Consider the following 22,333-nt stretch of genomic DNA (forward strand, 5'->3'; position numbering starts at 1 on the left):
TCATCGTTGTTGAAAACAATCAATTCGGTCCATCGGATTCGGACTTGGTATATGATCGAGATTGATCATCGGCAACCTCCACTATTATTACATTCATGATCATCCATGTGACAACATTTACAGATCTATCGCTACAGATGTGCTCAATAGTGCTTTGCGAACCTCTTATCTTTGTGGGGCCACTTCCAAGGATCATCACCTCCATGCTGCCAGTCATGATCCTTGTTGCGTCTCGCCATCCTCTGCGCCTCCTTCATTGCCAATTCATGCGCCCTCCAGGCATCTCGAGCCCTAGCCATATCGGCCTTTTTGTTGATCCATACCGGTTCTGGACCTTTGAGCTCCTCTCTAGCTGCCCAAATCCGTCGCTTGAACAGTCGCGTCCATAATGGGAGGTTGGTCATGCTAATTTTAGGTGCAGGCGTAGGAAGCGAAGGCGGGCCATGTGCCAGTGACGCCAGAGCCTGATCATACGCTTGAGCGCTCATCAAGCGATCGAGAGCCGACTGAGGCGTGTCTGATAACGCTATGCGTCGAATCTTCCTCAGCTTTCGCATACCAACGCTCATGATCATGAATGCAACGAAGCCCGCCCCGCCCGAGATGATGTAAAAGGCGGAGGGGTGATTCTCCAATTGGGAATGCAGCTGGAACTGTGAGCACGGACGAGCAGAACCTTGAACTCACGTTCATTCCGAAAATACCAGCCACTAGAGCGCCGGTTCCTATGCCGAGAGTCGCAATGGACAGCTTGACGTCTAGTGCCAACAGCGCGTTCCGACCAGAGTCGAGCATCAACTCGGCGATCTCTTGGGTAGATTGCATATTCGCCTAGAGAAATGAGCACAATGATGAGACTCGGTGAAGCTGCTACGCACGACAGTCGTATCCACTTCACTGACGATTTCTTCGACCTGCTTAACGAAACTCTCGAAGAGCAGTTCCAGCTGTTCATGATCATGCAGAGCACGAGGTTGACCTCGAGCCCGAGATGTCAAGTACATGGCCGATAAGTCCTCGTCTGCAAGACATTAGCTGATTGTCAAGCTGCATCGTCGAGCTCACCAGACTCGAGGACTTCGTCCACAGCCCGTTTGACATATCGGGCTCGGCTCTGAAAGCCGACCATACGTCGAGAGTAGTGTAGTAGTCTCTTCAGGTTGTCCCGATTGATATCGCCTTCGAGATCGGCCAGGAGTTGCTGAACCAGCTGCCGAGTGAAGACCATCTCCTCCTCGAGGGCGTTTGCGGTTGCTAGGAGGATAGACTCCAAGGCACTGGGATGTATCAGTCAAAAGTCATCGTGTCGGAATTGCTGATGCTTACCGATGCTCGTACACTAGTCCTACTTCCTCCCCTTCATCTTGGGCTCTCAGTCCCGCCTTGATGTTACGCTCAAGATGCCATTTGAACCGTTTTTGAACTTCGCTTTCAACTGTTCCAGCGGTATCGAAAACGATGACTCTATCGGGTTTCACCAGTGCCCGAATGTGCAGCATCGATATGAGGATACACTTTTTCCGTGATAGAATCAAGGGTACGAGATTTGGTGAGAGGGAGTCGAGTTTACGGAGATCCCGTGGCTGTGTAGAGGGTCAGGGGAGACGCTAAACGATGGTGAACTCACATCGAGGTCGTATTCCCTACAAAGTTCAGTCTTTTTGTATCTTCCTTCTTCAGCCGTCCAATTTCCCTCAGAATCGAGTATAGAACCTGAATCGGACAGCTCAGTAAAAGCTCGCTGGCTTGTTAATCCACCCACATCGCAGACTTAGTTCGCCAGCCTTGTCCATCAGACTATCCAGATGTCGCCATGTTTTCTTGATCCGATGATCGCACTGTGAGCCTTCTTCATCATGCGAGGCATTTTGCGCCTCCGCCGAGTCCGCACTCGGTACAAGATTAGATGGTACAGGACGAGGAGGGTAAGAAGGCGCGTAGAAAGATGTTTCGAGAGGGTTGTGATTGGTATTCAGATGACGATGCAAAGCGGCAAAAGGCTTCCGGCGAGGTGAGCATAATGTAGCGGTCGATGGTCCAGCTCGTGTCGACGGAGCACATCGGAATAGCCTGCCGGCGATGCTTGGGCGAGACATGCTGCGAGTTGGCTCAAAGAGAACAGGATAGGTATGTACCAACTTGACGTTCCTACAATCTCGAATCGAAAATTCCCGACCTCGGCGCATGATCGGCAACAACCGATCAACAGTCCGTTCTCCCATCTGATCGATATCATCTGTCCACTAAATTCATACAACATGATGAGTCAATACAAGAGCTGGGATAACCTGACTCAGGGCAAAAGATTCTATGCTTGACCGATACTGCCTGATGTCATATGGGCCCAGGACCCCCTGCCCTCCCTCCAGGTGGACCGCTGCCGCCGCCTCGACCTCCTCGTGCGCCGCCACGAGCACGTTGAGGGGGTACCTTGCGGCGAGTCCTACCGCCATCATTGTTGCCTGGCTCCTGGGACGTCCCAATGTTTCCGCCACCTCTGCCTCCTCCCTTACCCCTATTGCCACCACCTCCTCGACCTCCTCTGCCTCTACCACTGCCGCCGCCACTCGGGTCTGCAGCTGTGGATCTGGCCTGCTCCTCTTCCCACCATTTCATGAATTCTTGCTCCTCCCTTCGCTTTTCTTCTGCGACTTTTTCCTCGGCTTGGATTTCTGCAAAACTCTTGACAGCTTTGGGTCGTCCAGAGCGCTCTGCAAAGTCCTGCTCCTCTTGCTGAATCGCAAGCAGAGAGAACGATCGAGAATCCGGTGAGGTCCCAGGCAAAACTGTTGGCGCAGGCGCGAACGTCGTTGGAACTGACCATGCAGGGCCGCCAGACGGCTTGCGCTGTACACCTGGTGGCGCAGCTTGGAGCTTGATGGGTGTTATAACCCTACTGGACTCTGCCCTCGCTGCCGCAGGCCTGGAAGGTGTGGAAGACTGTCCAAGACTCGGGAATCCAAATTGAGTCTGAGGACCGGTCTTCGGAGTCGTCATGCGCGGAGTCGGTGCTGGAGTGGAAGAAGATCCCGGAGTCATGCTACGCCAAGCGCCAGCGGACGGCGGACTTGTCGCGGTGCCGAGTGCTCGCGATGGCGTGGAGAGCGGGGTCGTGTTGACTGAGTTGGCCGAAGGCTTGGACGGTGTTTTGCTCGGTCCTGGCGTTTTGGAAGCAGCAGCCTCCGCCATGATACTGCGCAAATCGACCCTAGGAGGTCAGCACAAGGATATCATCATGACTCACTTTTCAGCTTCAACGGCTTTTGATCTCCAGACCGGTCCGCTGGTCCTAGACAACCCACCTGAGAGATCAAGAGGTGTCATAGGTCGAGATGACATTTTTGGTGTCTTCGTTCCTGTTGATGGGGTGTTTACTTCATCGTCCATCACAAAGATCTCCTCGGTGTTGCCCTCTATCGGCCCGTGGACAGGACTGAGAGCCGGAGAGATGACCTTGCTCATATCGACAGGAGCGATCACGGGACTGGCTCGAACTCTTTTCTTCCAAGGAATGCGTACACGAGGAGCGGGTATATCCTGCATTGCCAGCCACTCCTTTTGCCGTTTCATAGCCTCACTGACGAGCTCGCCTGTCCGTGAGACAGATAGCTTCCTCGCTTGTTTCTGAGCGATCACCTCGCTTAATTCCAGCAAGACGTCTTCGTGCATCTCATCCAAGAGCCCAGATTCCAGCATGGTCTCCATACTCGCGATGATGTAGTCGAACACGCTGAACTTGAGCGTGTCTGCCTGGTAAAATGACGCTTCACATGCTAGAGCCGCGGCATTGTAGACATTGCAGTGTCGAGTGATGACTCTTGAGCACACGAGGACCAGCCTGTCAAGCAACAACTCAGTTGCAGCTGCCAAGACCTCGAAGACAAAGTCTAGGAATTCGTCCAGGGTCTCCTGATGCAGGTAGTCAAACAAGTCGTCCTCCAGACCTTGATGTAGGTACTTGAAAACTAGCTTCATCGGTCGCCATTTGAGATGATCCATAACGATGACAATGTTGTCTTTTTCCGTGTCGAATCGTGTGGCTGTCCAATCGCGATCCTCAAACATGGCCTCGAAGAATGGACAGCGGGCGCGGAGAATGATAGATGAGCAGTGAACCTCCTTGTCAGCCAGGACAAGGGTAACATCGCAGTATGAAGAGGGTGAGGACGAAGTCCGACTGAAGAACGATTGGACATCCCTAGCTAATGTCTTGCTTGGGATCCCGACTCTGGCCGTTGAGCCAAGCACTGTGACGAGAGGCTGGAGGTCCAAAGTACTGGCAAGCGACAAGAGGTCTGATTTGATGTCTGAGATCTGTAGGTCGAGATCCTTGAAGGACGCCTGCAGAGCTCTAGCAACGCGCGCATCCCATACTGCCGCTACGTCGTCTGCATAGATGTATTGCAGCAGGAGCAGGACCACCAGGGGATGGCATGCAGCGACGCGAATAATGGATCGATCAGAGTCAAAGTCGAATCCGGGCAGCGAATCACTGCCCGCCAGCAGGCTTTGCAGTTTTGGAACTCTTTGGGAAAGCACCAGTCGATGTGCAGGAACCGCCACATCTCCCACAGAGAGCTGTATATCGCTACCGAGCAGCGGTTCGCTCCAAGAGAACAAGGAATCGGTATCATCCACTCGCCAGCGCCTGAGAATCGTACATAATCGAGTTGCAATCGCCAGATCCTTGGTGATAGAGTTGTTCGACTCGTCCTCCTCTTCGTCATCCATTTTGACCCCTTTGCGTTCGCGGTCAAAATCCTCAGCCGTCATTTGGTGTTCAAATCGTCTGAAATGAGGCTGTAACAGGGCCATGTCCTCTTCCAGGGTTCGTCCCTTAAGTGTGATAGGACGGGGTTTCGCATCCACCCGAATGGCTGCGAAAGCTCCCGACTCGTTGCAGGCGACACCGATCACTCGCTGCAAGTATGAGACTCGTTTGAACTTTAGCTGGCCGGCTCCGATCTTGACCCGTTGACGGACAAAGACATGACCAGAGTGGGTGCAAATGATGACAGTCCCGTCTGAGCCCAGTGCGACATCCTGAATCTCGTCAGATGTCTACCAAAGAGTGCGGCCCACCTTGACAGCGGTGAAACTCTTGCGCAACGCCCAGATGAGTTGAGGCTTGACGTTGACATGCCGATCGCGGATATCCTTGGAGACATCCTCCGCTGGGTTGGGCAGTGAAAAGGTGAAGACATCTCCAATAGATGACAGAGCCCCAAACATTGTGCCACAGCTCGTGACCTTTTTGATCATTGGCTTGATGGTCGATTGGGGAGGGCGGAAAGGGAAAGCATCAGATAGGATGCGAGGAGTGCTGAATCTGCGCCGAGTCAGTGTTATCGTCCTTGCCTTGGGGGTAGTCACTCACGTGATTCGGAAGTTGACATCGTGATGGAAGCAGACCACCTCGTACGAGTCCAGCAAGCAGATCATGGCGAAATCCTAGAGCATCAGTGGCGAAGCGGGCGATAGTACTCACAGACAGAGCAACATCAAGAACAGGCTGGGAGATGGCCGTGACTCTACGAGGCAGGATCTGGACGGGATTGGCGGCTTTGTCGTATCCTGAGAGGTCAGGCAACCGCATCGCTCTGAGCCTCACCGAGGTGCCCAGCATTGGTTCCCCAAGTCCAAACAGCCGTACTGGTCCAACAAGCACTGCTCATCCTGCCGGCGGCTACGCCCATGACCCACTCTTTCTTGAGTGGTCCTACAATTCGTTTAGGAGAAACTTGGACCAAATCTTCTTCCTTCGCTCTGCCAATGGATAGCTCGTCCGACGATTCGATCACATAGCCCAATTGGGCAAAGCGGTTATGGCCCCAAGAGAGTATGTATCCCCCCTTCGTAAGTGCGAGGGTGTGATCTTGGGCGAGGGCGAGTCCGACGATTGTATGAGGAAAATCTGAAAGCGGCTGTAGGGATATCTGCGAATGGATACTTTTGCCGAGTCTATAACCATGTCAGAACGAGTGACCCGAGTTCGACTCACCTTCCATTTGTGCCGAAACCACAGAGACTGAGATTGCCCCGTTTCTCCGTGGTGATGACTCCGGTGTGCAGCTTGCCCATCACAGCGTGCCGCACTCCGACGTTGACGAATCGCTGTGCAGGGTCGGGATGGCCACTGGCTTGACTCTGAGTTAAGAGCTTGACTCGGTCAGGGTAAGCCTTATCCGAACTGTCACCAGTGCCGAGGGCGAAGTTGCCTGAACGTGAGCGAGATCCAATCAAGTCCAAACGCACGATTGACACCCCAAACGTAAAGATCAGTCCCGATGTCCACTTGATCAGGGTTGGTCTGCAAAGTCAGCAACGATCCACTGTGCAAGGTGACTCACTCCATCCACAGTCCCGTTGTACAGATCAAAAGCAGTCAGGCCCTCGGCATCTTTGATGCCCAGGTCCACGTCCCCTCTCGTGAGAATATCTCTTGCAGCACGCAGGTTGCCAACGAACAAAGCTCGGTGAAGAGCAGTGTATCCAGATTCGTAATCTTGAAGATTGATCGAGATGTGTGGATTCTTCAATAACATCGAGAGGAATGTATAGGCTTGTTGGGTATTGGATGACGCAGCGAGGTGAAGCACGCTAGACGTGGACGATTCAAATCAGTCACACAGACCATTACTGATGCCCCGTTCTCCACGCCAGACTCACGTTCGTCCAAATTGATCTCGCTCGTTGGGATCAGCTCGAGCTTGGCCCCCACCATTGACACCACCACCTCCAGACCAGCTCTTGCCAATGCTTCCCGCTCCACCACCTTTCCCGGATCCTACGCCCGACCCTCCTACGCCGTTCGCTCCCGATCCGCCCATCCCCGATCCACCTCCTGTTCCATCCAGCTCTTGCCGGAATGCTTTGAAATTACCATGATAGAAATGAACGTGAAGGTTTCCCATTCGCGAGTCGCAGGGGACGCTCGGCTATCTCAGCGTGAGAAGTAGACGGACCAGAGGAAGGTGGCCTCGGTCAGTCTTCTACTCTACGCAAGAGAGAGGTCCGAGTCGGAATCGATCGAAAGGTCCCGCTGGGATTAGACAGCGATAACCGATGGATCGGATTCGAGTCAGAACAGCTGCTGGGCTGAAACTAACCGGGAGTAGGATAACGATGTCTGACGGTCTATGCGTTGAAACTAAGGCAATCCAAACTCTGCGCTGCAAGGTGAAAGCTCGGCTAAGCGTATACTACAGTTGAATGTCGGGGAGGTGAAGACATGAGATCCCTTACATTCTCAAAATTGCCCAAAATGCACGTTCGAGACGCGGACCCGAGTGGCCACCGAACATCTCATCAACATTGCAACGGATCCGATCGCATCTCTGGCGGCAAGCGTTGGCCACGGTGACAACATACGGCTCGTGTACTGTGCTTTCAAATTCTAATGCATATCTCTCTATATCAGACGAATGTAGCCATTCAATGGACCATGTCACGGCACAATTTGGAAGCCGAGCTGGTGAGTATTAGGCATATGCTTTTGGTGACATGAAAATCGCAAAACGACACGGTGTAGAGTTCGTCCGCAGAGTGTTAGACACCGTAATGGCGAGAGGTAGGAAGGAGGTCGGATAGGTTAGTTGTAAGGATGCGTGAGAATCGCGCTGTAGGTCCGCTTATGCTGGCAGATGCCTGCCCCTGATAGTGAGGGATAGAGGGGATGCGCTGCGACAGAGACTAGCCAGTCGCTTGCACAAGCTCGTAACTGCCTAGTTGCGGCTTAGGCAAACAGCAGGCAGAACCAACAGATTCAATGCGTGATGCACGCAATGCATAATGCGAACTGGATGGACATCAGCGAAATTCTGAAAAACAGCGAGGAGGACTTACACTTTCCTCGCAGAGTCCATCAACGGTCTGCTCGGAAGTCAGCTGGTACACCTCAACTGGAGTACAGTAGGTCTCACAGAACTCGTGCGTCTCCACGCCCTTATTGACTGTAGTCTGAAGAAGGAAAGAAAGCGTCAGCGTTTCTTCCAGCCAAATTTCAAGCTTGCGGGATATTGCCGGCGGTAGCCGAAGTGGCGGAAGTGATGCGACCCCGGACCTACCTTCCATGCTTCTTCAAAGTCCACAGGGAGGATGACGTATCGGTTCTTTCTGACGGCTGAGACGACTGTCAGTACGATGTCGATGTACGATGCATGGACATACCTTGTAGACCGGCCGCTTGACAGATTGAGGAGATCTCTGCTGAACTGATCCGATCGGGTCGAGATATGTCTGCGACGAAGTGTCAATTTACGCGCGAGCGGTCTCAGTCTACTCACAGTCCTCGAGATCCACATCTGGTCCCAGATTCATCTTGGATGTGACCGTTTGGAAGATCAAACGTCTCTCTCGACGAGACGGTAGCGGGAATTCAATCTTTCGATCTAATCGACCGGGTCGCAGAAGCGCCGGGTCAAGCGTGTCTTGACGGTTCGTCGCCATGATGACCTGAGCGTGTAAGCTATGCAATATCGAAGGCTAGGCTTAGCCCACCTTGACGGTCGTCTGCTGGTCGAATCCATCCATCTGGTTCAACAGCTCCAACAAGATACGTTGAACTTCTCGATCTGATCCAGTTTGAGCATCGAAACGTTTCGTAGCAATGGCATCCACTTCATCGATGAAAATGATACAGGGAGAGTTTTCTCGAGCCAGACGGAATACGTCTCGAACCATTCGCGGGCCCTGCGAGGGTCAGCCTCATTCTCTTTGCGGGATTGGACTTACTTCTCCAAGGTATTTCTGCACGAATTCGGATCCCACCACCCGGATGAAGGATGCTTTTGTTGCATTGGCGACAGCTTTGACGAGCATGGTCTTTCCCGTTCCTGAGAAAATAAGCCCAAGTCCATCAGGGTGAAAAAAGGGGCTCACCCGGCGGTCCATAAAGCAGCACTCCACGAGGAGGATCAATACCAATCTTCCTATACAGATCCATCTGTAAAGTGTGAGCTCATACGACAGTTCAAAAGGAGCTCACCTGCTCCAAGGGTAATTCAACCGCCTCTCTGATCTCCTGTTTCTGCGTATCAAGTCCGCCAACATCGCTGTACTTGACGTCGGGTTTCTGGTCCGCCCCAAGCATCGAGATGGAAGAATCAGCCTCAGGAGGGAGAATATCGACGAGCGCGTTGGAGTGACGTTGTAACGCGATGGATGAGGATGGCTTGAGAAGCTCGCGATCGAGCGTCGAGAGGATCCGAACGACATAGTTTGAGCCTTGACGATGTAAGCTAGGCGCAGGATTTCGTTTGGATTATGCTCACCCGTGGTGCTTCCTACGATCCCACGCTTGTCATCTACAGCTTCGAGGAACTGTCCAATGACCAAGGGCACCGATTGGATTCGCTTGACTTCCTCTTGTGCTCGCAATAGCTCGCTCCGGAGGTTCTGAGTTTCATTTCGGATGTATTGCTGAGATGTTCTGTCAGCTCGATCCTCGCAGATAGAAAGAGCATAGCTGACCTCTTGGAGTGTCAAGAAGTCCTGGTGGGCTTCTAAACGCCTCCATGTACTGTATAAGTCCTCGTCACCCTGGGGAAGACTGTTGAGTAATGCCTGCTTCTCTGAGACTTGGGACTGGAGTGTGGGCTCCTAGTCACTTTGTCAGCTTTCATGCGATCTGACTAGACCGACTTCAACTCACCTCCAGCTTCAAGTCGATTCCAATCTCCTGCATGATGGAGGATGAACGTGAAGTACAAGTACAGACAGATCAAAGCTGACGAAGGACGGCGCGCGAGGGTTGACGAGTGGGTGGCGCGGAAGTATTTCAATATGGGTATGGCTTCTCTGTGGACCATTTGCAACCTTCCAACCTCTGACCCTCGCACGATGGGTAAGCGGAAAGCAGCGTCGAAGCAGCCAACAAAGAAGAAGTCAGAACCGCTGGGTAGGAGGACGTGCAAATACTGAGAGAGCTCCACTGACAAATGACCAAGCTACGACCTTCAAATGCCTATTTTGTAATCATGAAAAGGTCGTCTCCGTCAAGCTGTGAGCTACGTCTGGTATGACATCGGACCGCTCTGGCTCACAACGGATAGGGACAAACAGACAATGTTCGGAAAGCTAGATTGTAAGAATTGCAGGCAGTATTTCCAAACACCGATAAATAGTGAGCCTGGAAGGAACACTTGCACGCAGCAGCAGCTCATCCATGGAAGACCTTTCAGCCGCTGTGGATGTCTATTATGAGTGAGTTGGGCTCGATTTTCACCTGGACGGTGACGCTGATGTATGACCAGCTGGGTTGATGCGTGTGAAGAAGCTAGGGCAAGACAACCACCGAAACAGAGGTGAGTTCCTGACACCTCGTCAAACCTACAGCTGACTCGCTCAGACCCATTCGCGGGCCTGGTCCTACCGAGGTCGGTCCAGTCAGTATGGACTTTGAATCTCGACGGCGTCTGGCTGCGAACAAAGACGCTGAAGACGAGGATGAGGACGCTGAAGGAGACGAGGACGAGGAGGATGATGTGGATGATCGACCTGTCTCAAAAAACAACGCTGCTCCTGCTCGTCGAGCTCCAGCCGATTACGATGATGATGATGAGGATGATGTGGACGATGTGGATGATGAGCGAGGAGACAAGCGACGGCGAGCGGATTTAGATAGCGAAGATGACAGCGATTAGCCCCTTGTTGTATTTGAGTCATAGTCCTTCATGGAAACATGGAAAGTGCATAATGCCAATTGGTGTACAGATGGGATACGATCACATACAACAAAGTTACTACCTTGACGGTGACGATGATGATTTACTGAATACTCCAAGGAGGCTCTTCTGGCTCTAGATAGCAATGAGCTCAACTGCAGAGATTTTCCGACTCACTGAATCCTTGATGACCCCATAATCTGCTTCATTTATCCTTCGTCCTCTCTCGACGCAGTCAAGCAACCCTGACGGGATCAGTGGCGAGTGGTTTGGAATTGACTCACAGTCCACACGGACCACTTTGGTACGCTTGGAGGCGCCTCGTCCCGCTTGCCCGTCGATCCACTTTTGGGTTTTTGACCCGGACAATCCGCCCGATGCAATGATATGAGTACACGACGCGTTGCACATGGCCCTGTGACGGTGAGCTTCACCCAGTGAGAAGCCTCAGCTCACAAGAAGCGACCTCCATTCGCCGTGATCATATGTTGGGCTTGAAGATTTGACACCTTTGGACCTGTTGATCCGTTCAGATAAAACACACAGCCTTTGAATAGGTCGCTTTTCTGAACCAAGTCAGTCTCAAGCTCAGCGAATCATACCCACCTTCTCTCTGGCTTGATCTTCCATCTTGGCAGTCCGGACTGCCCAATATGTCGCTGCGCCGGAGCTGCCTCCTCCTCGATTAGATTGTTGATGACCCGTTGACGCGGAGACAAAATGGTCTGTCCTAGACACAAGGTGAGATGCGCTGCAGGCCGACAGCTCACCTTGAGTACAGGTCTGAGTTGGTAATTGGATTATCATCCTTCCCAAGAGTTGCCATCTACGCCGTCTCAGCACACCATCTCACGTGCCAGAACCCTCAATCACCATCCTATTGGTCACTTGAGTCCTAGACATCTCAACGCCATCTTCAACCTTGACTCGTTTGGAACCGCTCGCCTCCCTCTTCACCCGTCGCTTCCCATTTTGTATATCTATCCTCTTCTCCTGCTCCTCAATATGCCTTGCAATATCATCTTTGAGCTCTCCTCGAGGTATGAACGTTTCGGGTCGAGGCAAGGTTGTTGCAAGCGGATCAACAAACTTTCGCTTCTGTGATCTAGAGCTGGACGCTTCGGGTGGAGGTGAGATGGATATGATCTCTTGAGAAGACGATGGAGACAGTGGCGTTGGCATGATGTACAAGTATCCGCCGTCTCATCGCATCAGGAAGCGCGCAGACAACGCGACGCGATGCATCACGATACCGTTGATTCCTGACACAGTTGACTGGACCGGCCGGCCGGTTGGGCGGATGGCGGAGGTCACCGCCTATGTGGCACCTCCTATCTGTGGCAGCTGGAATCCGTATGCCCGGCCGTGAGGATGGTAGTCTACTGGCCGATACAATACATGTATATATCCATATTCCGAGACATCCATCAAGGTCCGTGAGACACAGGTTTCAAGCTTGGTGTTGATCGTCCTCGACGTCGGTGACTTCAATTGTGTAATGAAGATATAGTAAGAATCTGCTCCTACCCAATTACCAAATGCGTCAAAACCCCCGATAATATATTTTCTTTTCTAGAGTCTCACAAATGCTCTATCACCTCTCGTTGGGATCTAAGACATGTCATGGAGATGTAAATTGTTCACTGAGAAATTGAGACACGGACAAAGTCTCGGGGCAGAGTAGCAACTCCGCTACCCCCCCTCCCCCCCCCCTCCCCCTCTCCCCCCTCGGCACCTCGTCATCGTGCTTCAATTGTCCATTTTTGTACCGAATCTGCCGAGAAAGGTCCTCACTTGTTGCCGCATCGAGTGAATCATGACACTTCCGAGACATTGTACTTTTCTTGCACCATGACTCTGCTCTTGCATGCCGGTCCAAGACCTGAAGGCCTTGATCTGCTTTTCCAGTCCTCCAAAGTCTGGTACCGGCGTGCCTGATCCCTCGCTGCCCTGGTTTCAATGTCTCTGTCTGATGGGCAGACATCCTCTCGTCTTCCACTGCGGATGACTCACATCCGCCCTGAAGATCCACTGCCGATAGGTACGGGTCGGCAGGAGGCCAGAGCAACGGGGTATCACACATGGACAGGGTAGCAGTAATCTTGCGAGACATTACATGATCCGGTTGATCTTTTTTTCCATGGACTTTGTACCCCCGCCAAAACGTCACCCAACTAGTGGGTCGGCCAACTAGCGCGAGTGAGCAGAGACGGCAACGTGCCCTGATCACCGAGTCCGAAGGCGCACATCAGGATGACATCTGACACAGAAGACTCTCCACCCGTGGCGGAGAAACCTGTGGTAGATCTGTCACTCAGGTCCGTGTGTGGCCTCGTAGTCGTTCAGTCATGTATAAGAACCACCTACTTTGTGTATGCATCCAACAATCCCCTCAACCTCAATCTCTAATCATCATCAAAACTTGACAAGACACAGTCAATCCCTATTCTCCCTGCACCATGCGCTTCTCAACCTTTGTCGCTACCATTGTCATCCTTATCCAGACGTCATTCGTGGCACACACCCTGGCCATGCCCATGGCCACATCCTCTACCGAGGCCTTCACCCTGCGCCAGGCTACCGCGGAGCAGATCATCACACGTCAGATCATCAAATTCCAGCGAGCCAAACTCAACCGAATGAAGGAAGAGGATCTCGCTTCAGGTCTAGCCATGTCAAAGACGAAGCGTCTGGCACCTCAGCCAAAAGTTTCCAACGGGGCCACAAAGACCTATCCTACTTGCAATGTAGCTGGGGTCAACGGGTACGCAAGATACGTCGGATGGTGAGACGATTTCCCCATAATCATGCATGTCAATCGCTTACCAGTTCTCAGGGACCTTTACAACGACGATCTCGCGGGAAACCCACATTACACCAAAACCAGAACAGAGGCAGACTCTATCGCTTTGTGCAATGACAACTCGAGTAAGTCTACTAACACTCTCATGACGCTGCCACTTGTGCTGATCACCTTTCGACAGATTGCGCCGGTGCCGTCATCATTGAGGGTGGTCCGTCCTACCTTAAGGGCTACAAAGTCTCCTCGGGCAACTTCTTGCCGCAGCCGGAAGGCATCACAACCACCATGTACCTTGACCTCATCGGTCAATGCTCCGACTGGGCACCATACGTGCCCGCCGCCGCGGACGCGATCTGTTGCAACTCGTACGGTACGACCTCCAGGAGGAGCTAGAATATTAGAGTATTGTTTTTTTGGGCCTTCATCGTTGTAGCACTAGGACATTAGATCTTAGACAAAAGCTTCATATCATGGAGCGAATAATGCATTCTCACGAGTGATGATCATATTGTCCTTTTGGAATGACCAGTAAAGAGACCCACGAGGACCCTGCCCCAAGCGATCCACATGCCGGTGCTGCACCATATGCTCGTGGTCATCAGGGGGAGAAATTCGGCATGAATCACTGCCCCAGTCAAGGTGAGGTACGGGTGGATGATTGAGGTGAATAGGAGCAGGGGCAGCGCGGTGTAAAGATAGAGGGACTGGATGTTGTCTGCGAGGTATGACGAGATGGATGGAGGAGTCCTGCGAGTCAGCTCCATCATCCACTTTAACTGACTTTGACACAGATTGCCTGAGACTGGACAAGACGATGACGAGCCATATGAAAGTGTAGCCCATCTTGATGGGTGTTTCTGATGTCAGCTAAGACGTCGGAACACACTCACCTGCGGCGTGGAATAATAGTGGGAATAAAGATACCAAACCAGACACACTAGCCACTTTGAACGCCTGATAGTGATTCCAGTCATCCGTTGACATAAGACTGTCGATGAGTAATTTCATAAGCATTGGCCCACCTCAGAGGCACAAGTAGTAACATGACGGCTTTCTCATGAACGTGCCATCCGAACATGAAGCTCGCGAATCCACATGCGGTGATGCTTTGAAGGAACGACCGATAGGTAGGTTTCAGCCATAGCGAGATGAGTGAGATCTAGGGGCGCTCAGTCTATGCCTCGAGAGCAGACTCACACATTGAATCACCAAGGTGATAACAAAGCAGTGGAACGGCTTGATGTCCGGGAGTACGGCAAAATTGGTATCTCCGACGAGGCCACGCGAGGACGATTTGATTCCTGCAGCGGAGACAGACATGTCAAGCCCGAATCGGCGAGACGCTGCAACATTCAGTGTGATTCAATTCCAGCTGCGTCATAGCTGACCCTGGTAGAGGACGCGGTCGACAAGAGTAATGTCAGCCCAGGCACTGATGATCAGCAAATGCAGCACCTCGTAACTCACTTTGGAGCCCAGTAAGCGTGGTTGAGACCCCGAGTGAAAGGAAACAGCCTAGAAAGCAGCTGCGGACCCTGTCCTAGTGCCAGAAAGGGACCCAGAGACATGGCAGAGACGAGGACGGTGACAAAGCCAATTTGAGCGAGGGGTCGGAGATGCAGGATGTAGCCTGCAGGTCAGCTGAGTCACCAGGGGGAACCTGCCTGATGACGGTAGACAGTATGCCCTGAAGAGGTAGATGAACCATGCGGGTGCGAGGTACATGTAGATGTGCCTGATGATAAGCGATATCACTTGTGGCACCCACTTGAAGTTGAGAAGCGCGGCAAAGAAGCCAGCGCACATTATCGGCCTGCCCTGCGAGGTCTTAGCGGTCGCAGGCAAGTCTTGACTCACCTCCTTTGCGCCTACCAGACTCCAGACGAGAATGCCGAACAGGAATCCGTTATACTGGAAGTGTATCGAGTCGAGAATCAAGAATCCAGGATGAAGAAGGAGACCAAATGAGATGATACTTTGAGCTTCGGAGCCTCTACACAGCCTAGTCATGAGCCAGGTCCCCTCTCGTCACACTTACCTCTGTAATCCTAAAAGGAGGACCAGCTCTGAAACCAGCACTGTGGTCCTCATATATCCCGTGATGAGCCATGAGTCAACAGGCGTGGGCGATAGCTGTAGTAGATGATCTTGGGCTGATCTCGGGAGCAGTCGAGCAGGCAGAGTCAAGAGGTACGAGAAACAAGCGAAGAATGGTGGGTAATCGAGAGCTGCGGTCTTAGATCAGTGACGACTGCAGCTTCCTTACTCCATTCCGACGTAGTCTAGACAGTCGTCAGTGCTGTTTGCTATAATTTCACCTACATCGTAGTACCATTGCTTGAGCGGGAGCTGATGCGTTATAGCTAACCAATTACGGTGTACCTGTTTGTGAGCGAGGATTGAACATCAGTAGATCACCTCAAAGTCTGTACTGCGGCTGACGGGGTCAGCTCACGATGCGGTCCGTACCCACTAAGCAGGATAAAATAGCACTTTCAGCACTGTAGAGGCCACAAAAAGATCTCGCTGACCCTTGGACAGGCCCAGCATGGTCGTGTCTACCGAGTAGAAGCTGTTAGCATGCTGAGGGGATCTAGCTTAATTGGCCTGGAGATGGCGGAGACCGCCGCTATCGACACAGTGACCGTGGGAGAATCAGCAGAATTGATAAGGTTCAAATGACGTGTACAACAATTGGGTGAAGTCGATCTTGATGCCTTGTCCGCCAAGCAAGTCAACTCTGGCACATGCACAAGGTTGACATTGGGCATCATTTGTGGGATCTCAGTTCGGAACTCAAGCATCGGCATGGCTCATCTAATCAAATGACTTTAACCTACAAAGATGCCTATCACTCATATGGGCGGATCTTCTGTATTTAGCCGTCGCTTCCTTGGGCTGATGACCTCAGTGGCTACTATCGCCCGGTCAATTCTAATCTCCGCTCCCAAGCTAACCTCAAGTGAAGACGGTGAGAAAAAAACGACAGGCAAAAGAGCATAATAGGGAACGGGCGAGCTGAGGAAGTAGCTAACATTACGGGCGAGCGGTGAGATAAGCACTATCCTACTTTGTGGAGACTGTGGAGAGACCGAGGGGGCGCTTCATAGTTTTCAAAGAGGTTTTCTTTTTTAAGAAGCAGATCATCGTCATCATCATCCCATATCGTATCTTAATATCTTGATTCCACTCCTGCACTACTGCTCTTCGCATTCCACCTTAGCTCTCGCACGCACCCATACACCATGAAGTGGTCAAGGAAACACTCTTCCGACTCGGACACCGCAACGGCCGTCAGCGGTCGACAGCAACCGAGCGCAGAGGTCAAAGGCGAGAAGACTTACGGTACCCAGACCGTCACTCCGGCCACCGAGCAAGGGTCGGAATTCGAGGCATCTGGTCAAAACAAAGGCAATGCAGACGCCGTATGGGGTGATGTCGGTGAAGGTGGGCCAAATTATCGATCATTGGGATGGATCAGAGCAGCTGTTTTGGAGACGAAGACCCAGATCGGTCTCGGGGTACTCGGTCTGGTGAGCACGCGACCAGGTGTTTGAGGAATGAGGTGGCGCTGATGTCTCCGCTATAGCCAGCAGTTCTCGATACCTTGGGATTCGTACCTGGCATGATTGTTATCATCGCCATGGCTGTGATCATTACTTGTGAGCCTTTTCGAGCGAATTTTCTTTCATCTTCTAACTCGCCATCTAGGGACCGACTATGTAATCGGCACCTTCAAATTGAATCACCCTCATGTCTACTCCTTGGGAGATGTCGGAGAAATCTTCTTCGGCCGAGTAGGACGAGAGATCTGGGGATTCAGTTATTGGGTACGCGACTCCTTTATTCGCCAAATACTGATCCCACCCAGCTCATGTTGACGGCCATCGCGGCAAGTGGATTTCTCAGTTTCTCCATCGCCTTGAACGCTGTTTCCTCGTGGGTGTGTCCTTCAGGACCAGTGCTAATACCCCAGTCACGGCACATGTACCGTTGTCTTTGTCGCTGTCGCTGCTATCGTCGTGTTCCTCGTCGCTTCCATCCAAACCCTTAGCAAGATCTCGTGGCTTGGCTGGGTGGGACTGGTCTCGATCCTGTCCGCGGTCATCACGCTTGCCATCTCCGTCGGAGTGCAGGATAGACCATCAGCTGCACCTCAAAACGGCCCATTCTTCAAGGATGTCCAGACTGTAGGCCACCCAACCTTCATCGACTTCATGAACGCGGTCAACACTGTGCTGTTCGCATACGCTGGTAGTGAGTTCCAAGCATACGCTTCCGTAATTAAACGACGTGCTGATGGAAAAAATTCGCCAGCTCCAAATTTCATGCCGATCGTGTCCGAGATGAAATTGACAAAGCCTACCGATTACTCAAAGTCGGTCATTCTATGTCAGACATTCGTGACAGTCGTATATTGCGTGAGCCTCCAGCTCAGTTGAATCGAAGGGGATGCTGAATGCCCTTCCCCTCCAGGTCATTGGAGGAGTCACGTATCACTACACGGGAAAGTGAGCCACCCTGACGCCATGTGGAGACAGTAAGCTGATCACACCGTCACAGATACATCGCGTCGCCCGCCCTAGGATCTGCTGGACCTTTGCTCAAGAAGGTAGGTTTCGTCGCCAGGACCTCGACACGGAGAATCTCTTTCTCCGACCCATCTTGTCAAAGTATGCCCAGTTTCTGATTACTTTGCCCTCAGGTATGCTACGGAATCGCCATACCAGGACTTTTGGTCGGCAGTCTTCTCAATAGCCACCTTGGGAGCAAGTTTTGCAAGTCTTCCGAGCTCTGTGTATTGTCCTGGAGCTGAAGTAAAGATGTTCTAGTGTTTGTCCGAGCTTTGGGAGGTACGCGCCACTTGTCCAGTAACACAAAGACCCATAACATTGTCTGGTAGTGAGTCACCCGACAGCTGTCAACACTATCAGACCATCACGCTGACTGCCTGTACCTCAGTGGGACCGTCGCTGCCAACTGTGTCATAGCTTTCGTTATCGCCGAAGCGATCCCGGTCTTTAGCGATCTTCTGTCGATTATCGGTGCCATCCTCGGAACTTTCCTTTGCATGTAAGTGTTGCCTTTTTGACCAGCTGTTAACATCCTCAAGCCAAACAGAAACCTTTATGTGGATCTACGACAATGTGCGCAATCAACGAACTCGTAACTGGTACCTTCTCATGGCCATGAACATTATCTTCAATCTCATTGGGTGGTTCATCATGGGTGCCGGAACATACGCCGCTGTCATGCAGATCAAGGCCGATGTCGGCGCGGGTAACAAGACATCACCATTCTCATGTGCCAATAATAGCGGAAACTAGGGGCACTGAGCGGAGAGTACTTTATGAGCTGAAACGAAGTATAGTAAGGCAGACCAAATGTATTTCTGAACGAGACATTGGCAGCATGCGTATGAATATCGTGGAACGGGCAATTTGGAATTCTGTAGGCTCGAGATAGCTTCTTGAATCTCATAATGCAGATCAAGGCCAAGGGCTAGGATGTACAAGAACGGCATCCCCACCCGAATGCGGGAATGGCACAGCTCTTTTTGGGAGATGGGAATATCCTGTCCGTGGTATCTGGTGACCCTGAGCGATCCAGTGCCCCTCGCAAGGTGTCTCTGCCATTTCTCCCATCTCCTCAGAGGAGGTTCCGAGCCTCGAAACATGAACTGCAGCTTCCAAAGACACAAAGCAGAAAGAATTGCACAGGCTCATAGTATGCCACGTGCCACATGCGCGACCTGAAATGACGTTGGTCGATTTATCCACAACTTGATTTGAGCATTGAGCATTCCGTATCACATAGGACGCCATCAGTGGCAGGGCCGGCGACATGGCAGAATCCGAGCGTGAGTGTTGCGCCTCTCACCCGACTACTTTCCTGAAGTTTGATCGCCAGCTGACCACTGTATCGCCTTAAAAACCTTTGAAGCGCTACTGGATCTCTTCCGAAGATTACCGCCTAACAAAGTGGAAGAGAACCTCAATACTCTTTGTGATGTTTGTCCAGAGTATGCAGATGATCTATGGGGCAATGTCGATCAGCCACTGCAAGTTATGAAGGATGAGGAGAATGGACGTGATTTCCTATGTTGCGATTACAACCGGGATGGAGATAGTTTCAGGTGGGTGGTCGTCTCTGCGCTAAAATGATCCCTGACGACTCATTAAGATCCCCTTGGTCCAACACCTACATTCCCGAGGCGACTGGTGGACCGACGCCCTCTTCAAGACTGAGACAAATTGAGACATCCCTCAATTCGGCTTTTGACACCTATCGCGAGATGTACTTTGAAGGAGGTGTCAGCTCAGTGTACCTATGGGATCTGGATGAGATGTCACAGGACGGGAAGGAGATGTCCTTTGCGGGTGTGGTTTTGTTGAAAAAGGGTGAGGAAGGACTCAATTGGAACCAGACCTGATCATGTCCCAGTCCTCTCGTCCTCTGGTACTTCGGGAGCACCGACCGGTTCGTGGGATTCTCTACACGTATTTGAATGTCATGAACGGGGTCGATCGGCAAAGTATAAATTGACTTCGACCGTCATGCTGTCATTGGGCACCCAGATGCCGTCCAAGATTGAGGTCAAGGGCCTGGAGGACGCCAAAGGGGATAGTGAGGTGACTCTCAGCGGGAGCATGACGAGGCAGGTGAGGCGCAGCGCCAAGCGAGACGCTAAAGCTCCATCTTGCAGGCCGAGACCGACTACCCGTTGCCAAATGCTGCTGCACACATACCGAGCATCGGCCGCATGGTCGAGGACATGGAGTGAGTCGACCATGTAGGTACCGCACTGACAATACCCAGAATCAAGATGCGCAATCTGCTCTCCTCGGTTTACTTTGGCAAGACGAAAGATGTCATCAATGAGCTGCGCAGTCAAAGTGGGCTACAAGCGAAATCAGCAGAAGAAATGCTCAGGTCAGAATTGGCCAGTAAACTCGCTGGACGAAAGGGCTGATCAGGGGGGAATCCAAAATGGTCAATGCATGTGTATATGGTTACAGGATGTTTTACTCGGCCTGTGTCACTCCTACCCATTCCCACCCTTCCTGATCCTCTGAATCGCCAACTTTACCTTGTACGATCTTTGGCATGTGTACCGCCTTTCGCTTGACTTTGCCTTCTTCCTCGAGCTTGACAAGATGCGCGCCGATGCTCTTTGACGCGGCAAATATGAGAGCGTCATTGTTGGATTTGTAGAGGAATCGGCAGATCAAGGGTATAGGCAGAGCGCGTTCATCCGAGGGGAATTTGGAGCCGGCTGTGGGTGGATCGGGCTCCTGAGTCTCCTCATCCTTCGCATCGTCGGGCTTCTTCTTCTTTGGCACGAACGGTTTACCAGAGAGAAATTCGTGATTGAACTTGGTCTCGGCAGCCTTTTCTGCTTCGAACCCTTGCATGAGGGTGTCCACAAGAGTCCGCACGTTTGCAGGGTCAGACGCGATGTACTGGAGGAGCTGAACAATCTGGCCCTCTCGTTCCATCCGATGAGAGATATAGTTGGACAAATGGGTCGTGCAGTCTTCCTGACCGACGATGTGAGGGCCGTGAGCGGGATACATTGTCGACGGCTTGATCGCCAAGAGGGTTTTGAGCGAAACCATGTCTGGAAGGTTATCAGTGATGAAAAGGAATTTCTCGGTCCACTCACACGACGCGAGATCTGTGAATACTGTGGTGCCCTCCCCCAGAACTGTGTCGCCAGTGAACACCCCCTTCTCCCCTTCACACATAACCAAACTGACAGAATCCGCAGTGTGTCCTGGTGTTCTGAGACATCGAAGCGAGACTCGAGCCACTTCTGGTACGTCGTTCCATTTCGGCTTCCCGTCCTTGTCGTGTTTGAGAAGGTGCTTGTAGACTGGATCAAGGATAGAGATCATGAGACCAGGCATGATGGGATGCATGGGTTGAAAGGGTGAAAACGACTGGTAGGTGCCTTGAGGGAGGGTTTGCCATATGGCAGCGTCAGTAGTCGGTCTATCTCGTTCAGACAGTTGCAGTTCCGCTTCATCGGGAGAAGGAAGTTTCCAAAGCTTTGGCGGTGGCAATTCATGCTCTTGCAACGTCTTGAGCAAGGTCGGTAGGGCACCGACATGATCCAGATGTCGATGCGTCAGGATGATGTGCTCGATAGGAGGGAGTCGTCTTGCCTTGGTCGCGTTAGGTGCCCACTGTCCCGTTTGAGTCGTGCCACCATACTCTGTGAGCTGATCGTCTGGTCCATGAGGAGCCTCGAGTCGTTCACCGATGACTTTGGCTTTGAGCTCTTCATGTTTCTCAGGCGGGAAATTGTCCAATGAGGCCTTGGAAAATGGGGACTCGAAGTGAGTCTCTCGGGTCCCCGATTGAAGTCCGAGATGTTGCAAGTGGAGCATGACAAGGTCGACATATTGTTGAGCAGTGTGCGGAGAAGACGTGTCGATGAGGATGATCGGGGCTAGAGGGTTCGAAGGGGGTTGAAGAAGGTAACAATTAGTCCCTTGAAGTGTCATCATACCGGGATTCTGGCCCAGGATCCGAGTGACGTGAGCGGAGAGCTAGAGGAGTTCAGCAAGGTGGTCCAAGCAGCTTTGAATCACCTTCATGGTATCACTCAGCCTCTCCAGCTTGTTCTCCATGTGCGTCATCTGAGCGATGCTCATCTTGCAGAGCTTTGTCGTATGAAGCGCTCTAAGCGAGAAGGATGGGACTGGACGGCAGGCTCGAACGATGGTCCGACGAGGGAGACGGACAGAACGCATCCATGGTCATATATCCGTCAGCCTCTCATAGACGCTGCTTTGTACTTGGAATATTGCTAGACCATGGTCAATCTCAGACTATCAAGGGGGCAGGGTATCAAAAGAGT

At 52.0% G+C, this 22,333-nt stretch overlaps 10 protein-coding genes across 10 annotated transcripts; 4 read left to right on the forward strand and 6 right to left on the reverse strand.

Annotated features, from left to right (window-relative positions):
- Window positions 1-76: 76 nt before the first annotated feature.
- On the reverse strand, window positions 77-2,232 carry BD324DRAFT_639740 (hypothetical protein). Its single transcript, XM_022017279.1, has 7 exons — window positions 1,763-2,232; window positions 1,628-1,713; window positions 1,327-1,583; window positions 1,066-1,277; window positions 879-1,021; window positions 688-831; window positions 77-647 (listed from the first exon to the last, which is right to left on the reverse strand). The coding sequence occupies exons 1-7, from the start codon at window positions 2,220-2,222 to the stop codon at window positions 144-146; spliced, it is 1,806 nt and encodes a 601-aa protein (XP_021867763.1). The 5' UTR covers window positions 2,223-2,232; the 3' UTR covers window positions 77-143.
- A 1-nt stretch (window position 2,233) lies between these two features.
- On the reverse strand, window positions 2,234-7,257 carry BD324DRAFT_606179 (hypothetical protein). Its single transcript, XM_022014007.1, has 10 exons — window positions 6,670-7,257; window positions 6,351-6,600; window positions 6,256-6,310; window positions 6,002-6,218; window positions 5,612-5,961; window positions 5,489-5,574; window positions 5,378-5,451; window positions 5,083-5,329; window positions 3,245-5,043; window positions 2,234-3,208 (listed from the first exon to the last, which is right to left on the reverse strand). Exons 1-10 carry the CDS (start codon window positions 6,912-6,914, stop codon window positions 2,335-2,337), a joined length of 4,197 nt encoding a protein of 1,398 aa, XP_021867764.1. The 5' UTR covers window positions 6,915-7,257; the 3' UTR covers window positions 2,234-2,334.
- Window positions 7,258-7,979: 722 nt separating this feature from the next.
- On the reverse strand, window positions 7,980-9,685 carry BD324DRAFT_643939 (putative endopeptidase; the record flags this gene model as incomplete). The annotated part of the gene is made up of 10 exons (XM_022017578.1): window positions 7,980-8,122; window positions 8,170-8,238; window positions 8,286-8,454; window positions 8,500-8,691; window positions 8,734-8,834; window positions 8,881-8,944; window positions 8,987-9,225; window positions 9,273-9,420; window positions 9,472-9,600; window positions 9,653-9,685. The coding sequence occupies 10 exons, from the start codon at window positions 9,683-9,685 to the stop codon at window positions 7,980-7,982; spliced, it is 1,287 nt and encodes a 428-aa protein (XP_021867765.1).
- Window positions 9,686-9,822: 137 nt separating this feature from the next.
- Window positions 9,823-10,676, forward strand: BD324DRAFT_639749 (transcription elongation factor Elf1 like-domain-containing protein). The gene is made up of 6 exons (XM_022017280.1): window positions 9,823-9,898; window positions 9,948-10,002; window positions 10,053-10,123; window positions 10,173-10,203; window positions 10,254-10,304; window positions 10,349-10,676. Exons 1-6 carry the CDS (start codon window positions 9,841-9,843, stop codon window positions 10,641-10,643), a joined length of 561 nt encoding a protein of 186 aa, XP_021867766.1. The 5' UTR covers window positions 9,823-9,840; the 3' UTR covers window positions 10,644-10,676.
- Window position 10,677: 1 nt separating this feature from the next.
- Window positions 10,678-11,918, reverse strand: BD324DRAFT_639753 (BRCT domain-containing protein). The gene is made up of 7 exons (XM_022017281.1): window positions 11,538-11,918; window positions 11,435-11,490; window positions 11,271-11,394; window positions 11,121-11,230; window positions 10,949-11,079; window positions 10,842-10,909; window positions 10,678-10,799 (listed from the first exon to the last, which is right to left on the reverse strand). Exons 1-7 carry the CDS (start codon window positions 11,844-11,846, stop codon window positions 10,743-10,745), a joined length of 855 nt encoding a protein of 284 aa, XP_021867767.1. The 5' UTR covers window positions 11,847-11,918; the 3' UTR covers window positions 10,678-10,742.
- A 1,142-nt stretch (window positions 11,919-13,060) lies between these two features.
- On the forward strand, window positions 13,061-13,904 carry BD324DRAFT_280259 (hypothetical protein). Its single transcript, XM_022012365.1, has 3 exons — window positions 13,061-13,449; window positions 13,501-13,592; window positions 13,649-13,904. The coding sequence occupies exons 1-3, from the start codon at window positions 13,124-13,126 to the stop codon at window positions 13,858-13,860; spliced, it is 630 nt and encodes a 209-aa protein (XP_021867768.1). The 5' UTR covers window positions 13,061-13,123; the 3' UTR covers window positions 13,861-13,904.
- A 66-nt stretch (window positions 13,905-13,970) lies between these two features.
- BD324DRAFT_643941 (glycosyl transferase) lies at window positions 13,971-16,017 on the reverse strand (the record flags this gene model as incomplete). Its single annotated transcript, XM_022017579.1, has 15 exons — window positions 13,971-14,214; window positions 14,249-14,324; window positions 14,358-14,455; window positions 14,490-14,626; window positions 14,665-14,810; window positions 14,856-14,899; window positions 14,935-15,097; window positions 15,147-15,202; window positions 15,236-15,285; window positions 15,325-15,460; window positions 15,506-15,695; window positions 15,734-15,749; window positions 15,790-15,849; window positions 15,886-15,904; window positions 15,941-16,017. 15 exons carry the CDS (start codon window positions 16,015-16,017, stop codon window positions 13,971-13,973), a joined length of 1,512 nt encoding a protein of 503 aa, XP_021867769.1.
- Window positions 16,018-16,214: 197 nt separating this feature from the next.
- On the forward strand, window positions 16,215-18,904 carry BD324DRAFT_639780 (transmembrane amino acid transporter protein-domain-containing protein). Its single transcript, XM_022017282.1, has 12 exons — window positions 16,215-17,000; window positions 17,057-17,129; window positions 17,179-17,297; window positions 17,339-17,406; window positions 17,444-17,724; window positions 17,785-17,888; window positions 17,944-17,978; window positions 18,031-18,079; window positions 18,173-18,245; window positions 18,300-18,369; window positions 18,430-18,540; window positions 18,581-18,904. The coding sequence occupies exons 1-12, from the start codon at window positions 16,713-16,715 to the stop codon at window positions 18,792-18,794; spliced, it is 1,485 nt and encodes a 494-aa protein (XP_021867770.1). The 5' UTR covers window positions 16,215-16,712; the 3' UTR covers window positions 18,795-18,904.
- Window positions 18,905-19,225: 321 nt separating this feature from the next.
- BD324DRAFT_639786 (F-actin-capping protein subunit beta) lies at window positions 19,226-20,464 on the forward strand. Its single transcript, XM_022017283.1, has 6 exons — window positions 19,226-19,327; window positions 19,378-19,603; window positions 19,651-19,868; window positions 19,912-20,129; window positions 20,174-20,247; window positions 20,287-20,464. The coding sequence occupies exons 1-6, from the start codon at window positions 19,312-19,314 to the stop codon at window positions 20,438-20,440; spliced, it is 906 nt and encodes a 301-aa protein (XP_021867771.1). The 5' UTR covers window positions 19,226-19,311; the 3' UTR covers window positions 20,441-20,464.
- Window positions 20,465-20,492: 28 nt separating this feature from the next.
- On the reverse strand, window positions 20,493-22,103 carry BD324DRAFT_643944 (beta-lactamase-like protein; the record flags this gene model as incomplete). The annotated part of the gene is made up of 3 exons (XM_022017580.1): window positions 20,493-21,088; window positions 21,134-22,022; window positions 22,065-22,103. The coding sequence occupies 3 exons, from the start codon at window positions 22,101-22,103 to the stop codon at window positions 20,493-20,495; spliced, it is 1,524 nt and encodes a 507-aa protein (XP_021867772.1).
- Window positions 22,104-22,333: the final 230 nt, after the last annotated feature.

Source organism: Kockovaella imperatae (assembly GCF_002102565.1).
Source record: "Kockovaella imperatae strain NRRL Y-17943 chromosome Unknown BD324scaffold_21, whole genome shotgun sequence".
Lineage (NCBI taxonomy): Eukaryota > Fungi > Basidiomycota > Tremellomycetes > Tremellales > Cuniculitremaceae > Kockovaella > Kockovaella imperatae.